The sequence below is a fragment of the Sinohyriopsis cumingii genome, chromosome 7 (genome assembly GCF_028554795.1).
Source record: "Sinohyriopsis cumingii isolate HCF-2022 chromosome 7, ASM2855479v2, whole genome shotgun sequence".
In the NCBI taxonomy this organism is placed as follows: domain Eukaryota; kingdom Metazoa; phylum Mollusca; class Bivalvia; order Unionida; family Unionidae; genus Sinohyriopsis; species Sinohyriopsis cumingii.
The window spans coordinates 56,359,934-56,377,662 of record NC_142967.1 but is presented as its reverse complement, the minus strand read 5'-3'; the positions used below and the strand labels follow the sequence as shown (position 1 = coordinate 56,377,662).

General features: G+C 39.8%; 1 protein-coding gene across 1 annotated transcript in view; it reads right to left on the bottom strand.

The window, feature by feature from the left end:
• Positions 1–1,913: 1,913 nt before the first annotated feature.
• The window catches only part of LOC149795304 (uncharacterized), a 65,544-nt gene continuing 49,728 nt past the window's right edge, over positions 1,914–17,729 (bottom strand). Inside the window, exons 2-3 of the mRNA XM_089963775.1 lie at positions 10,283–10,958; positions 1,914–2,239 (exon numbers count right to left, since the gene is read on the bottom strand). Of these exons, the coding sequence (XP_089819901.1) occupies positions 1,914–2,239; positions 10,283–10,958 (1,002 nt within the window). The remainder of the gene's footprint in view (positions 2,240–10,282; positions 10,959–17,729) is intronic.

The following is a 17,729-nucleotide window of genomic DNA, read 5'->3' as shown; positions in this document are numbered from 1 at the left end:
TAGTTCCTTATAGTTTTCTGCCCTAACATTTCCGAGGAAGTTTGTAGAAACTAGGCGAAAAGCATTCCATGCTTGTTTCGCGTCACCTTCCAGCAAGTTGTTGAACCGGTCATCTTTGAAAAGCTCTCGAATCTGAGGACCCACAAAAACTCCCTCTTTAATCTTTGCTTCGCTGAGTCGAGGGAATTTTTCATGCAGGTATCGGAATGCTGGCAAAGTCCGGTCAATGGCTTTCACGAAGTTCTTCATCAAACCTAGTTTGATGTGAAGGGGTGGTAGCAAGATTTTCTGAGCCTCAACCAGAGCTGGGTGTTGGATATTCTTCTCTCCAATGGCTACATTCTGCCTGTGAGTCCATTCCTTCCTCATGTAGTGCATTTCCCTTGCTCGGCTATCCCACTCGCATAAGAAACACATGTATTTTGTATATCCTTGCTGCAGTCCCATTAAAAGGGCAACTACCTTCAAATCACCACAGAGGTGCCAGCTGTACTTGTTATACTCAATGGAATTCAGTAGCTGCCTTAAGTTATCGTATGTCTCTTTCATGTGGACAGCATACGCTACTGGAATAGATGGAAGAATGTTTCCATTGTGCAAAAGCACAGCCTTGAGACTCAGTTTCGAAGAGTCCACAAATAGTCTCCATTCTTGTGGGTCATGAGTGATTTTTAAAGCATTCATGAGGCCCTCAATATCGGAACAGAATATCAGATTACTTTCCTTTCTGAAGAAAGGCTCCAATTGCTGGTGGCGCTTTCAATATGCAGTAATTGTGACATCTTCTTCTAGAAGATTCCATTGTTGGAGTCTTGATCCTAGCAATTCTGCCTTGTTCTTTGATAAGTCCAAATCACGAATCAGGTCATTTAGTTCTTCCTGTGTTATTCTGTGTGGGGTTGATGATGCACCACAGTGAAAATCTGGATCACTGCATGCTGATGGATCAGGAGAAGAACAGGTCGACTCACCTTTGTCTTCGTCAGATGAATCAAGAGAATATTCTGCTGGAGGTTCTGGAATAGGAAGTCCCTCACCATGTGGAACTGGTCTCAATGCAGACGGAATGTTTGGGTAGACTATTCTCGACTTCTTTCGCTTCGTTATTCCGCCGGAAAGAGGAGGAACCAAGCAGAAGTAACAGTCATTTAGGTGGTTGCTTGGCTCTCTCCACACCATTGGGACTGCAAACGGCATTGATGACCTTTTGCAATTCAACCACTGTGAAAGCTGTGTTGTACATGTAGCACAGCATATATGCGGAGCCCAAGGCTTGTCTTGGTCACCAACCTTGCATCCGAAGTAAAGATGATATGCCTTCTTCACTTGAGAATTGATACTTTTCTTCTGGTTGGCAAATGTCACTTCCCCACAAATATAGCAAAAATTGTCCGCGGTATTAACACACTTTCGAGGCATTACTGTTCTTTATTGTACGTAAATGGATAAAATAATAAGTTTTATGTAACAGTAGCTTGAACTGTCTCGCACAACGTCTAAAATATTTTAAATGCTGAACCTATCTGATTGGGCTTTATATAGTACACTGCTTACGTCAGCTTCAGCAGCCGCCTGGCATTAGTATAATAGGCCTACACATGTATAGTACACTGCTGACGTCAACTTACTTCAGCAGCCGCATGGCATTAGTATTGCATTGCATCAGAAAATGATGCAATCAACTGTGGATGATGTGAGCATGATGGTATTATGCAATGTTACATCATTATTCCGGATGTTGCTGCAGTCCTACTGGAGAAATTTACACAGTGAAACATAGAAAATGAGGTATATGAATATCTTCAAAACGAGAGCCAATACAAATTTTTCACGGTTATATTCGTGTTCGGCACACCAAAATACTACAGATTAGGGCCTTTTCAAGTCAGTAATGATTTCACTGTTGACCAGTGTTATACAGCTTCGTGCTCTTCAAGAATACTCCTTTTTTCTAGTCTGTTTTGGTGTATTGTGCCCACATGTAGGCCATGGATATACTCTATGGAGAAAAAACAGAATATCACGGTGTTCAGAAGGCTGGGTAAAATGTCCCGGAACTTGTTACTTTGCAGTAAACCGTACACAATCATTCCGGGCCGGGCCAAGAAAAGAATGAGTGCAGAGTATGTTAAGATGGCGAAGTAGACGCCGTTGAACCTGGAGCATACACATGATGTTTTACCTTTCACTGAAACTCCACAAGTCAGATCGATAATCTGGACAGCTAAAGGAGATTCACCTGCAAATACAAAGTATCAGAATTAACACTAGCTTTTGCAACCAAACAATGTCTAAGTGTGTGTGTGTGTGTGTGTGTGTCTGTGTGTGTGATTTAGATTTTTAACGTAGCTTTAAAAAAAATTCAGTTATATCGCTACGATGTCTGCAGTGTGACAGTTTATAATGATGTCTAGCACTGGGGTATCATGCCGCAGACGTAGCATGATGTCCCACCCAGTCACATTATCCTGACACCAAGCCGACCAGTCCTAATACTAACCTATTAATGCTTAGCTCCAAACGAGGCAGCTGTTAGTACCATTTTTGTAAGTCTTTGATATGACTCGACCGGGGTTCGAACCCGCAACCTCCCGCATCCGAGGCGGACGCTCTAACCACTAGGCCACCGGAGCAGTGCAGTGTCTAAGTGAAAGAACGTGTGAGACTACAGGCGCTTGATATCATCCCATGTGTACATGCATGAATCACATAACACGCGTGCACGTAATGTTTTCTGGCGTTATGACGACAAAAGCAAGATGCGTTAAATCATGACAAATCGGGATGCGTCATTATCCCAAATTATTCGCACACCTTTTCTTTTTTTTAACCACACCCCTAGCTATTCTGAAAACGAAAAAAACATCAAGGATAACAAAATACGCAAAACTTATGATTGTCGCCAGGACGTCTCTAATACAGTCAACCTAATGGCGTTTCAAGTCAAACAAAAGCTCTTGATGTCAGCAAGCATACATTGATCACTGTCCTCTTCCGGATTACAGAACAGTCCGTTTCAGTAAAAAAAAAAAAAATTGTGTCATCTGCATCCAATATTTGCAATGTCAAGTTTCAGTATTTCTAAAACAAATCGAATAAATAAGTAGGAGGAATTCTTGTATAAACGAGTTTAAAAAGGTTTAACTCCAAAATTTACGAAATTATTGATAACACTGGTCAACAGTGAAATCATTACTGACTTGAAAAGGCCCTAATCTGTAGTATTTTGGTGTGCCGAACACGAATATAACCGTGAAAAATTTGTATTGGCTCTCGTTTTGAAGATATTCATATACCTCATTTTCTATGTTTCACTGTGTAAATTTCTCCAGTAGGACTGCAGCAACATCCGGAATAATGATGTAACATTGCATAATACCATCATGCTCACATCATCCACAGTTGATTGCATCATTTTCTGATGCAATGCAATACTAATGCCATGCGGCTGCTGAAGTAAGTTGACGTCAGCAGTGTACTATACATGTGTAGGCCTATTATACTAATGCCAGGCGGCTGCTGAAGCTGACGTAAGCAGTGTACTATATAAAGCCCAATCAGATAGGTTCAGCATTTAAAATATTTTAGACGTTGTGCGAGACAGTTCAAGCTACTGTTACATAAAACTTATTATTTTATCCATTTACGTACAATAAAGAACAGTAATGCCTCGAAAGTGTGTTAATACCGCGGACAATCTTTGCTATATTTGTGGGGAAGTGACATTTGCCAACCAGAAGAAAAGTATCAATTCTCAAGTGAAGAAGGCATATCATCTTTACTTCGGATGCAAGGTTGGTGACCAAGACAAGCCTTGGGCTCCGCATATATGCTGTGCTACATGTACAACACAGCTTTCACAGTGGTTGAATTGCAAAAGGTCATCAATGCCGTTTGCAGTCCCAATGGTGTGGAGAGAGCCAAGCAACCACCTAAATGACTGTTACTTCTGCTTGGTTCCTCCTCTTTCCGGCGGAATAACGAAGCGAAAGAAGTCGAGAATAGTCTACCCAAACATTCCGTCTGCATTGAGACCAGTTCCACATGGTGAGGGACTTCCTATTCCAGAACCTCCAGCTGAATATTCTCTTGATTCATCTGACGAAGACAAAGGTGAGTCGACCTGTTCTTCTCCTGGTCCATCAGCATGCAGTGATCCAGATTTTCACTGTGGTGCATCATCAACCCCACACAGAATAACACAGGAAGAACTAAATGACCTGATTCGTGATTTGGACTTATCAAAGAACAAGGCAGAATTGCTAGGATCAAGACTCCAACAATGGAATCTTCTAGAAGAAGATGTCACAATTACTGCATATCGAAAGCGCCACCAGCAATTGGAGCCTTTCTTCAGAAAGGAAAGTAATCTGATATTCTGTTCCGATATTGAGGGCCTCATGAATGCTTTAAAAATCACTCATGACCCACAAGAATGGAGACTATTTGTGGACTCTTCGAAACTGAGTCTCAAGGCTGTGCTTTTGCACAATGGAAACATTCTTCCATCTATTCCAGTAGCGTATGCTGTCCACATGAAAGAGACATACGATAACTTAAGGCAGCTACTGAATTCCATTGAGTATAACAAGTACAGCTGGCACCTCTGTGGTGATTTGAAGGTAGTTGCCCTTTTAATGGGACTGCAGCAAGGATATACAAAATACATGTGTTTCTTATGCGAGTGGGATAGCCGAGCAAGGGAAATGCACTACATGAGGAAGGAATGGACTCACAGGCAGAATGTAGCCATTGGAGAGAAGAATATCCAACACCCAGCTCTGGTTGAGGCTCAGAAAATCTTGCTACCACCCCTTCACATCAAACTAGGTTTGATGCAGAACTTCGTGAAAGCCATTGACCGGACTTTGCCAGCATTCCGATACCTGCATGAAAAATTCCCTCGACTCAGCGAAGCAAAGATTAAAGAGGGAGTTTTTGTGGGTCCTCAGATTCGAGAGCTTTTCAAAGATGACCGGTTCAACAACTTGCTGGAAGGTGACGCGAAACAAGCATGGAATGCTTTTCGCCTAGTTTCTACAAACTTCCTCGGAAATGTTAGGGCAGAAAACTATAAGGAACTAGTAGAAGACATGTTGATGAAGTATAAGAAACTTGGCTGCAATATGTCTCTAAAGATTCACTTCCTTCATTCCCATTTGGATTTCTTTCCTAGCAACTGTGGTATTGTTAGTGATGAACACGGCGAACGTTTTCATCAAGATATCGCAACAATGGAACAAAGATACCAGGGAAAATGGTCCACTACAATGCTGGCTGACTACTGCTGGACACTCCTCAGAGATGCTCCCGAACAGCTGTACAAGAGACAGGCGAAGAAATCTAAGATGTAGTCAATGACTTGATTTTTTATAGGTAGGCTATTACAGTTGACCTTTTACTATTGGAATGCATTTCGTTATGTAAACATTAATTTCTTGCAGATTACAAAAAAACTAGAGCCAATTTTGCAATTTGACTGTCATATTCGTGTTCAGCACATAAAAATTGATAAGAATTGACTAATTTTATTTCAGTAACATGACTTTTGTAAAAATTTGTTGTCCAGTGTAATATCAACGACGATAAACTGCATCACATTTACGGCTTAAACATAGACTCGCCCATGCCAATATGGTGACGCTGTTAGTAAAGAAACTCCCGTTTAATTCGAAACGCGATCAAGTTGACATTGTTTGGGGCCCCTGACGACAATCTGCTTAGATATTATAAACTGATAAATGAAATGACTAAGCTCTGTGCATTTGTTATATCCTTAATGCCTTTTGTTATTAAAAGCGTTAGTGAGGTACAGACAACAGGGTGTGCGAAAACTAGAATAGAATCTAGCACTGGCATCGGTGTAGGATACTGAAATTCCACCCGAGAGTCTATCGCACAATTTTTATCCCTAGGATAAAGGTTTCTTACCCTACATCGAAGCACGATGATGGATTCTTTTTCTCAGATTTTTGAACAAAAATAGGAGGGGCACAGTGAAATACTGTTGTAACTTTCAATGACATTTAAACACATCTTAGCTTTCAAGTAACAGTGGTTGAAACTTCTTAGGTAATGGTAATACACAGCGTCTGAATTGTGTAGTGCAGATATAAATGTGAAGTGTAAAGTTCATTTTTATCCACAGGATTAATTGAGACAGACAAAAGATAATGAAAAAGCCTCAATTAAACTTTGATCTAGAATTGATTTACCCATGGAAATAATGAGAGTTTTAATTTTTAAGAGATTAACGTTTACAACCAAGGCTTTTTCGATTCGAAGTTACACTCAAAAACCGTATTTTTTTCTTCCAGTGAGCAAAGTGGCATTAAATGTCAATGCATATCGGGAGTTAGAATACTGCACGATGTAATTAATGCCCTATTGTGACATAGAAACATCACAATGAACACAATGACCGCGGGTCTGTTACACAGCTGATTCTAATCTAATCCTATTCGACTCACCCACGGATCTGAAACAATCCATAAACCCGAGACGGTAGTCTTGCTCAACAACATAGAATTTGAAAAATAAGACCTAATGATGACATTCACTTTAAAAAGAGGTAATATGCAAGCTTCTTTCTTCCATATTCATGGGGGGTAGGGGTAGTAGTACCTTCTCAGGTTAAATTTTTTTAAAAAAATGTTCACCTTCACTATCCTCTTGTAGTTCCATCATCTTTGAACCTCTGACTTTCTTATTTGTTTTAAAACAGGAAATTAAACCGGAGAAATTTTTAAAACAGTTTACTCCAACCCACCCCGACCCACCCAAATCATCCCTAAGAAAATCCTTCTTACTGTATCATATACATCTATATTGTGTGTATAACTTTTGTCCATGATTGTATATTGTACTTGAAAATAATGATCATAAACACTAAAACCTTGTTTACGAACTTGGAATGTTCTGGAAGAGAAATTGTTGACAATTTTGTGGAAATTTGCAATAGAAATTAATTATGTCTAGGGAATTCATGGCATTCCGTTGCGTCATACGTCATGTGACAGTTTGCATATACATAGAGATTAGTTAAATAATTATTATTTCTTGTTTCATATCAGTATTTCGGAATCTATGATAGAGTTTGTTGTGTTAAGATATAGCTGTAGAGGAATTATTTAAATCATTCTTTGGAAGTACTAAGGTGTTCATTGAAGGATTAACACGATATTAAGGGATTCTGATGAAGTCATTCAAAGACATTATTATATAATTGTAATACATCAAGACATTCAAGACTATTGGAATTCATTCAGAATATTCTATACTTTTGGACTTGTAATAGAGCATTTAGGATTATCTGGGATTTCACAAAACTGCTAAGTGTCTTTTTTGAATATTTGCTTTATATTCTAGTGAAATAAATAATTGTTGAAATTTACTTGTTGGTTTCGCTTCTTTCTGTTGCATAGTTTAAGACCACAGAGTCGTAAAAACTTTTTTCTCAGATTATTCATGGAGATTTGATAACCTATGAAGAATATTGCTTAAATTAAATAAAATGTAGCATGTTTATTTAATACAGCCTCAATACTTTTTCATCGAAAGACAAACAGACGTTATTCTGCCTGTCCTGTATAAGATCGCTTGCAATAAATTTTCCTGTCATTTCTTTCAGAATGTTGATTTAGCCATTCTAAACGGCATTAAGGGTTATGATTTAGTCATTCAAAATGGTAGTTATCAATTCACCATTCAAAATGGCACTAAGAATTTGAGTTAGCAATTCAAAATGGCACTAAGAGTTATGATTTAGCATTCGAAATGGCATTGAGAGTCATGATTTAGCCATTCACAATGGCACAAAGAGTTTGACTTAGCCATTCAAAATGGCACTAAGAGTTGTAATATAGCCATTCAAAATGGCACTTGGAGTTGTGATTTAGCATTCAAAATGGTATTGAGAGTTACGATTTAGCCATTCAAAATGGCACTACGAATTTGAGTTAACATTCAAAATGGCACTAAGAGTTTGAGTTAGCCATTCAAAATGGCACTAAGAGTTATGATTTAGCCATTCAAAATGTACATGGAATTATGATTTTGCATTCAAAATGGCACTATGAGTTTGAGTTAGCATTCAAAATGGCACTAAGAGTTATGATTTAGCATTCGAAATGGCATTGAGAGTCATGATTTAGCCATTCACAATGGCACAAAGAGTTTGACTTAGCCATTCAAAATGGCACTAAGGGTTTGAGTTAGCCATTCAATATGGCACTAAGAGTTGTAATATAGCCATTCAAAATGGCACTTGGAGTTGTGATTTAGCGTTCAAAATGGTATTGAGAGTTACGATTTAGCCATTCAAAATTGCACTACGAATTTGAGTTAGCATTCAAAATGGCACTAAGAGTTATGATTTAGCCATTCAAAATGGCATCGAGAGATATGATTTAACCATTCAAAATGGCATTGAGAGCTATGATTTAGCCATTCAAAATGTCATTGAGAGTTATGATTGAGCCATTCAAAATGGCATTAAGAGTCATGATTTAGCCATTTAAATTGGCACCAGCTACTGGTCCAGTCAGTTGTGAGGAAACATACTAAATATTTTGCTGTGATGACAATGTTTTAAAATTCATCATTCTCACCAGTTTAAATATCTTATTGAAATGACATGTTTTGATGCCAAATAGTTGTATGTTGGCATTAAGGTAACTAATATTTATGTCAGTGTTATGTCAACTAATATATATGCGGTGGTTCTTCCCTGGGTTTTCCATGGTTCTTCCTCCACCAGTTATACTGGCCGCCATGTATGGCCTATCTTGTGCTGAAAAATGGCGTTAAACCCTAGAACAACAACAACAACAACTAATATATATGGCAGTGTTAAGGCAACTAATATTTTGCCAGTGTTAAGGCAATTAATATCAGTAGTATATAGGGACGAGTCCCTATATACTACTAATATCTATGCCATTGTTAAGGCAACTAATATCTATGCCAGTGTTAAGGCAATTAATATCTATGCCATTGTTAAGGCAACTAATATCTATGCCAGCGTTACGGCAACTAATATATATGCCAGTGTTACGGCAACTAATATCTATGCCAGTGTTAAGGCGACTAATATCTATGCCATTGTAAAGGCAACTAATATATATGCAGCGTTACGGCAACTAATATCTATGCCAGTGTTACGGCAACTAATGTATATATGCCATAGTTACACAACTAATATATATGCCAGCGTTACAGCAACTAATATGTATGCCAGTGTTACGGCAACTAATATATATGCAGTGTTACGGCAACTAGTATCTATGCCAGTGTTATGGCAACTAATATCTATGCTAGTGTTACGGCATATGTAATTAAGATAAACATAAATGTAATTAACTAAGATAACCATAAACGTAATCAATTTCAACTGCAAATACTATAAACGTGATAAATGTAAGCACTGCCATAAATTTGATGCAATTTGGTTTATTACATTTTGAAATAATATTTGCGGTAATTGGTAATTTATTATAATTATGGGTTACTTATTAAATTTATCGGGCGAAATTATTACATTTACGAGCCACTTATTACATTAACGGGTGATTTTATTTTATTCAAGGGTGATTTATTAAATTTATAGGTGATATTACTTTTATCGGTGGCCTAGTTGGTAGAGCGTCCGCCTCGAAAGCGGGAGGTCGTGGGTTCGAACCCCGGCCGAGTCATACCAAAGACTTACAAAAATGGTACTAACAGCTGCCTCGCTTGGCACTCAGCATTAAGAGGTTAGTGTTAGAACTAGTCGGCCTGACGTCAGGATAATGTGACTGGGTGGAACATCATGTCTGCGACACGATGCCCCAGTGCTAGGCATCAATATAAACCGCCACACTGCAGACAGGATAATGTGACTGGGTGGGGCATCATGCTACATATTTGCGGCATGATGCCCCAGTTCTAGACATCACTATAAACTGCCACACTGCATACATCGTAGCGATATGACTGAAAAATTGCTAAAGCTCCGTTAAAAATCATAATCACACACACACACACACACACACACACACATAAAGAGTTATGGTGACTGACTACATTTCTAACTTATTAAATTTACGTGTGATGTTATTACATTTTCATAGATTTATTACATTTACCGGTATGCTATTGCATTTATGGGTGATGTTACCACGTTTATGGTTGATGCTATTACATATGCGGGTGATTAGTTCAATTTACAAAGTTATTTATTATATTTAGTAAACATACATTTACCAAAGGTTATCATAATGACGGGATTAACAACTGTACTTACACTTGGCAGTGGAATTGGTCGTAGCCCAGGCTTTGAGGAAAATTAAGAAAACAGGGAGGTAGATGAGGATGTACTCGCATAGCAGGCGGCAGCATTCAGCAGGGATTTCCTTCAGACAGACGGTCCAGAAGATCTCAATCTGTGTGTAGTTTACATTTCCCAGGGTCGCAAATACCTCCTGCTGCATGGAAGTGGGATGGGATGCCATGTCTCTGAAGAGTATCACTAAACCGGAAGTATTGCATATTAAAAGAGCTGAGATGAGAAGAACTCTTTTCAAGAATGTATCCCAGTTATGGAGAACAATATTGACCGCAATGACGAACAAAATGGCGGCATTGGACAGAGTGGCTGTCGGAGAATAGTCTAAGCAATTCTGAACTCGTCCAAGAGATATCTGGTTGAGCGTCGAGCGCTCGGACATGTCCAGGAAATACATACAACTCAGAATCTGGACTAGACCAACGACGAGAGTGGAAGTGAGAAGTCCCCAGTTCTTACAGTGTCCGGCCTGGAAAAATATGAGATGACATCCCGTAATGACCCCCGCCAGAACAGACAACATCAAAAACATGGTCTGAATCATGTGATACACGTGCATCGTGTTGTATTCCCTCAACTCTGTCAGTTCAATCACATAAAACACCTTGTCATCCGAGGCATTGCCTTGTAGAACCTGCAACATGTACATCAAAATGCAAAATAAAAACGCTTTTTATATTCGGATTCACGTATTTGTAAACAGGCCAATAACTTATTCTTGTGCATTTTGCTAAATGAAGTGGTCTCTTACGAAAGCAACATCAGAGCATTAACATGTAGCGATGATATTTCAATATTACTCAGAAACCCATCTTGTCAATATTCGACATTACTCAGATAATTCCTTCAGTCTCGAACTATACTACGCTCGTAACCGCCCCGGTGGCCTCGTGGTCAGAGCGTCCGCCTCGGATTCGGGAGGTCGCGGGTTTGAAGCCAGCCCGAGTCATACCAAAGACTTACAAGATGTTAGTGTTAGGACTGGTCGGACTGGTGTCAGAATAATGTGACTGGGTGGGACATGATGCTACATGTCTGCGGTATGATACCCGAGTGCTAAACGTCACTATAAACTGTCACACTGCAGACATCGAATCAATATGACTGAAAAACTATTAAAGCTACGTTAAAAATCAAAATCTCTCTCTCTCTCTCTCTCTCTCTCTCTCTCTCTCTCTCACACACACACACACTACCCTCATATCAGCTACCTTGCATTCATACTCAACCTGGTTATACCTTTCCCGAACCTAACTAGACCGTAATTAATATCATAATGACAGCAGTCAGTGACTTGTTTATATTTATGGTAACCATGGTTTTAAACGTTATAATTATTTGTATAGACCTTTACAGACTTTTGCATAGTGATTGGACGAAAACTTGGACCCAGGATAATTCATACGTATGTATGTTGTTGTTGTTGTAGTGTTTAACGCCATTTTTCAGCACAAGATAGGCTATACATGGCGGTCAGTATAACTGGTGGAGGAAGAACCCGGGAAAACCCTGGGAAGAACCATCGACCCACGAGAAGCTACTGGTAGGCTTTCTCACAGACCCACGTTAGCCGGGCCTGAGACTCGAACCCAAGGAGACAGGTGAGAAGGCATTGATCCGGAACGGTGAGCGCTTTAGACCACTCGGCCACTCGGACGTAGGTATGGGAGCCCCAGGTGGCAGAGTGTTCCAAGGCGCTCGCCATTACAGATCACTGATAATTCACCTCTATCCGCGTAGGCTTGAGTCTCGGCTCGGTCAACGTGTGTATGTGAGAAAGTTAGCCAGGAGCTTCCTGTGGGTTGGTGGTTCTTCACGGGCTTTTCTGGATTGTTCCTCCACCAGTTATACTGGCCGACATGTACAGTATTACGTGCTGAAAAATGGCATTTAAAAACAACAAGAAATATTACTACTGCTACTACTGCTACTGCTACTACTACTACTACTTTCAACAGTAAACCACTGTTTCTAGATTCTCAAGACACATATATGAATTTCCAGTTATTAGTCATGTAAAAAAAATAGCTAATAACAGGAAATGTTTACCGTTCGATCTACAATACGTAAATAAATGAAATGCGTAACGGTATCTCCTTTTTCAACACTCCGTCCCATGGGATTATCTATACTGACACATGATAACAATGACACAAAGTTGCAAACGCTAGCATGACGAGCAACATAAACTGGCGCGGTGCACGCATACGGTACTCTATTTTGTTGTTGTTGTTGTTGTTGTTGTTTTTTATTTATTTATTTTTTTTTTTTATTTTTTTATTTTTTTTTATTTTTTTTTTTTCAAACTCGTTAACAATTTATTCAGACTATACAAAGTACGGAATATAGCCGGGAGTAATAATGATGGGGTTAAATTACCCTGGTCTTGTTTTCTCGAGCAATGGAAAATTCTATAAAGCTCAAAAAACACTGGTTGATAAAGTACTAAATGTCATGATTATGTGTATTTGTAATTTGAAACAATATTGCTTAGATTGTAAAGTATGTTTGAAACTTTTTGATATTCATGTTGTTGTAGTTTTAAATTAACCCATAAGAGGTATGGGGCTTGAACTAGGCTGACTCCACTGGACGTGTAGAACGAATGATTTTTAAATATATTTTAAAGTGCAATTCTACTTCTGACCTCTGTGTATACGGTGAACTTCGATGAATCACACTTAAATACTTAAAGCTTGTTAGGTTTGTTAAATACTGGTTCCCATTAAAAATTCTGCAAATAGTATGCTGATCAGTGGATACAGGCAGTTTTATACTGAAAATGTTGTTGTTGTTGTTGTTGTTGTAGGGTTTGACGCCGTTTTTCAGCACAAGATAGGTTATACATGGCGGCCAGAATCAGTGGTGGAGGAAGAAAACTGAAAAACCCCGGAAAAAAAACCACCGACAGACAAGACGCTACTGACAAGCTTTCTCACGTAACCACATTGGCCGAGCCCGAGACTCGAACCCACGCAGACAGAGGTGAGATGGCAGTGATCCGTAACGATGAGCGCTTTAGGCCACATGGAGCCCTATACTGAAAATGAATCAAATAATAATCATTTGGGTCACACTTCTAAAAGAGACTTTAACCAGATTTGGTTTAGGTGAAGTGTGGATGTTTCTGGTTCTGTAAATCGTTATAAGTTTATTTTGATGTTTAAAGAAAGACTTACCTATGCTTTTCTATCCTACTGGAATAATACATTTAGAAAACTATGAATTTCATCTCGAAGATTACTTAAAATTATTTATGTAACCCTAAACATGGATAAGCTTTGAACAAAACTCAGAGTATCTTACAATCTGAGAACTGAAAATGGGAGATATGTAAGAAATAAAATCGATGGAGGTGATATATATTGTATGCTCTGTGACAGCCATGGTACTGAAAACAAATACCATTTTCTTTTAGGACCATCAGGCGGCCTAAGTGGTTAAAGCATCCGTCTCGGATGCGGGAGGTCGCGGGTTCGAACCCCGGCCGAGTCATACCAAAGACTTACAAAAATGGTATTAACAAATGCCTTGCTCGGCGCTCAGCATTAGGAGGTCAGTGTTAGGCCTGGTGTCAGGATAATGTGACTGAGTGGACATGATGCTACATGTCTGCGACATGAGGCCCCCAAAGTGCTAGACATCACTATAACTGCCACACCGTAGACATGGTAGTGATATGACTGAAATTTTTATGCTACGTTAAAAATCCAAATCACACACACATACTTTCTTTTAAAATGACCTATGCATACTAACTCTGGTGTAAACTTGATTCAAAAGTACTTCTTGAAAAAGCCATCTTACTTCTAGCAATAAGAAAATATTTTCACTAGCTAAATTTGTGTATGATACGTTTAAAATACTAGATATATTATTATTTCAAGTGTTCTTTAGTGTCGCCCATACCTTGCTACAGACAACAGTTATTTTATGTTAACTGTCAACCTCCCTCCTCCTCCCGCCCCTGCCCCGCTCCTAAATGAAAGTTTGAGAAGAACTGCCCCTGTTACACTAAGGTGAAAGAGAAATACGATAAAAATATCAGCTGCGAACAAAATGGCGCCCCCTTCGCCTGGCGCTCGGGGGTAATTACCTCCTCCAACCCCTCGATCCTCCACTGAATGCAAGGCTCATAAGTAGATAAAAAGACACTTAACGATTTTCAACTAGGTTGGGTATTGCTGCAGGGCTACCTTTTGAAGCGAACACACTGGAAATGCGAGTTTGTGTATTTTTAAGTGGTGTAAATAAAAAGCAGTCCAGAAGGCAGCTATCGATCGCATCCCACAACAGTCACCAAAGATGGAACTCGATGAGACTCTAAAAGCCATTGAACAGCTGAAGACTTGAAAGGCTGCAGGAAAATATGGTTTCCCACCAGAGATATGGAAGAAAGGAGGCCCAGCATTTCACACCAAACTACATGTATACGACTTCTACTTTTGCTGCTGGGAACAAGGGAAACTTCCGCAATACCTCCAAGATGCAGTCATCACCACCTTGTACAAAAACGGGGGGGGGGGGGGGCGCTGACTGCTCAAACTACTCAAACATGCCCCAGAGAGTCAATGTGGCTTCAGAGCAGATAGGGACAAAACTGACATGGTGTTCGTCTTGAGACAGATTCAGGAGAAATGTCGAGAACAAAACAAAGGACTGTACATCACATTTATGGACCTGACGAAGGCATTTGACACAGTGAGCAGAACTGGACTGTGGAAAATGCTTGAAAAGCTCGACTGTCCTCCAAAGTTCCTTACCATGGTCATCCAACTACATGAAGACCAGCTTGGCCAGGTCAGAAACAATAACGACCTATCACAGACCATCCCCATTGTAAATGGCGTGAAACAGGGCTGCGTTTTAGTCCCCACACTGTTCTCAATCTTCTTCAGCATGATGCTCCAAAAAGCAACAGAAGGCCTTGGTGACGAAGCTGGCATCTTTATCCGATTTCGTACTGATGGTAACCTCTTCAACTTAAGGCGACTTCAGGACCACATAAAGACCATGGAGAAGCTGATTAGAGAACTTCTCTTGGCAGACGACGACGCCCTTGCTGCACACACAGAAGCCGCCTTACCGCGCGTAACATCCTGCTTTCCAAAAGCTAGTAAGCTCTTTTTACTTGAGGTCATCCTAAAGAAAACTGAGGTACTTTACCAGCCTGCGAAGGAAGAGTACCGGCCACCAAGCATCGTCAGTAACTAGACAGAGCTGAATGTAGTCCACCAGTTCACCTACCTGGGCTGTGTGATATCCTCTGATGCCAAGATCTACAAAGAAATAGACAAAAGACTGGCCAAGGCAAACGGCGCCATCGGCAGACTCTATAAACGGGTGTGGTGCAACGCCAGTCTCAAGAGAGATACAAAGATCAGCGTCTACAGAGCTGTCGTACTGACTACCCTCTTATATGGTGCCGAATCTTGGGTCACCTACAGCCGCCACCTCCGCCTCCCTGAACGCTTCCATCGGTGCTGCCTCCGCACCATCCTCAACATCCACTGGAGTGATTTTGTCACGAACACTACAGTCCTCAAACAAGCACGGAACACCAACGTTGAGGCCACGCTCATGAAGATACAGCTACGCTGGACAGGGCACATGTCCAGGATGGAGGATCATTGCCTGTGAAAGACTCACTGTATAGTGAGCTGTCGACTGGCCACCGTGATAGAGGGGCAACTCGAAAGAGATATAAAGACTCCTTGAAAAAGACCATCACCACCTGTGGCATCACAAGCTGCTGACCGTGAGAGCTGGCGACGTACATATCACCGGGCCACTGCCACTTTTGAGCAAAATAGACGGGCCAGCTTGGAGGGAAAATGATGGAGAAGAAAAAACCGGGAACCGTCGGCAGCACCCGCCACAACCTAGACATTCCCCTGAAGCCTCTGTGGATGGACGTGCCCGTCACGTACTGGGCTTGTCGGCCACCAGCGCGCGCAATAGGCATGGACATCCCCTTCCTAAATCTTTGCAAGCAAAGCCAAGCCAACTAAATAAAAAGTATAAGATATATACTGTATTTATGATATACATGAGCATACATTAAAAAGTAAATCGGCAAGCATATATAAAATGACACAAAATTTGGAAAACGGAAAGTGGTTTATTCCCCCCCCCCCCGCTTTTTGATTCAAGTTCTTTCTTAAGGAACAATAAAGAAAATATTAAGGATACAAAAAAAAAACAAAACAGAAAAACAAAAAAATACAAGTTTTTGGGTGAGGGTGGGGATTTGAAAGACTAACCCCCCCCCCCCTTTCCAAAAATGAACTGTTTGGTTCCTTATGGCTTTTCAAAACGCATAGAAGCAAATTATACCGATGTTTATCCAAATTGTTATAATCTCTAACGTAAGTCTGTCCAAAAAATATGGTCTGATAACTTTTGTCCTCATTTATTATGCAAGTTATACAGTAAGAGCAGAAGAATTTAAAAAAATACAGTAATAAATGTGGATGAATAGCGAGTCGGTCGAAAATTATTGAGCGATTCAGGTGTGCGTCCATACAATGACTGCCGTACCATATCGATCTCTTTTTCATAACAAATATACTTATTAGTGCAAAGACCTTTGTTATAAAAACGAACAATGACTTTCTCCATTTACGACAACTATCCAAATACATCAATGGAAGACATATGCTTTCTAGTGCAAAAACCATTGTTATGAAAAAAACGAACAATGACTTCCTCCATTTACGACAACTAGCCAAATACATCAATGGAAGACTTATATGCTTTCTAGTGCAAAAACCATTGTTATGAAAAAAACGAACAAAGACTTCCTCCATTTACGACAAATAGACAAATGTATAGAAGGAAATACATTCTAGTGCAACGACTTTTGTTATAAAGTTGAACAATGACTTCCTCCATTTACGACAACTATCCAAGTACATCAATGGAAGACTTATATGCTTTCTAGTGCAAAAACCATTGTTATGAAAAAACGAACAATGACTTCCTCCATTTACGACAAATAGACAAATGTATAGGAGGAAAAAACATATACATTCTAGTGCAACGACTTTTGTTATAAAGTTGAACAATGACTTCCTCCATTTACGACAACTAGCCAAATACACCAATGGAAGAACATATATATTTTCTAGTGCAAAGACCTTTTTTACAAAGTCGAACAGTGGCTTCCTCCATTTTGAAAAATTAGACAAATACATACCTGGAAGAACAAATGGACTGTCTAGTGCAAATACATTGTTATAATGCAAAACAGTGACTTCCTCCATTTAGAAGAAATTGATAATTACTTACTTGGAAGAACAACTGACTGTCTAGTGCTTGTACAGCCAAACTATGACTTGCTCCATTTGCGATAGCTAATCAAGTACATACCTGGAGATCACATACGCAATAGGATGACGTAAAA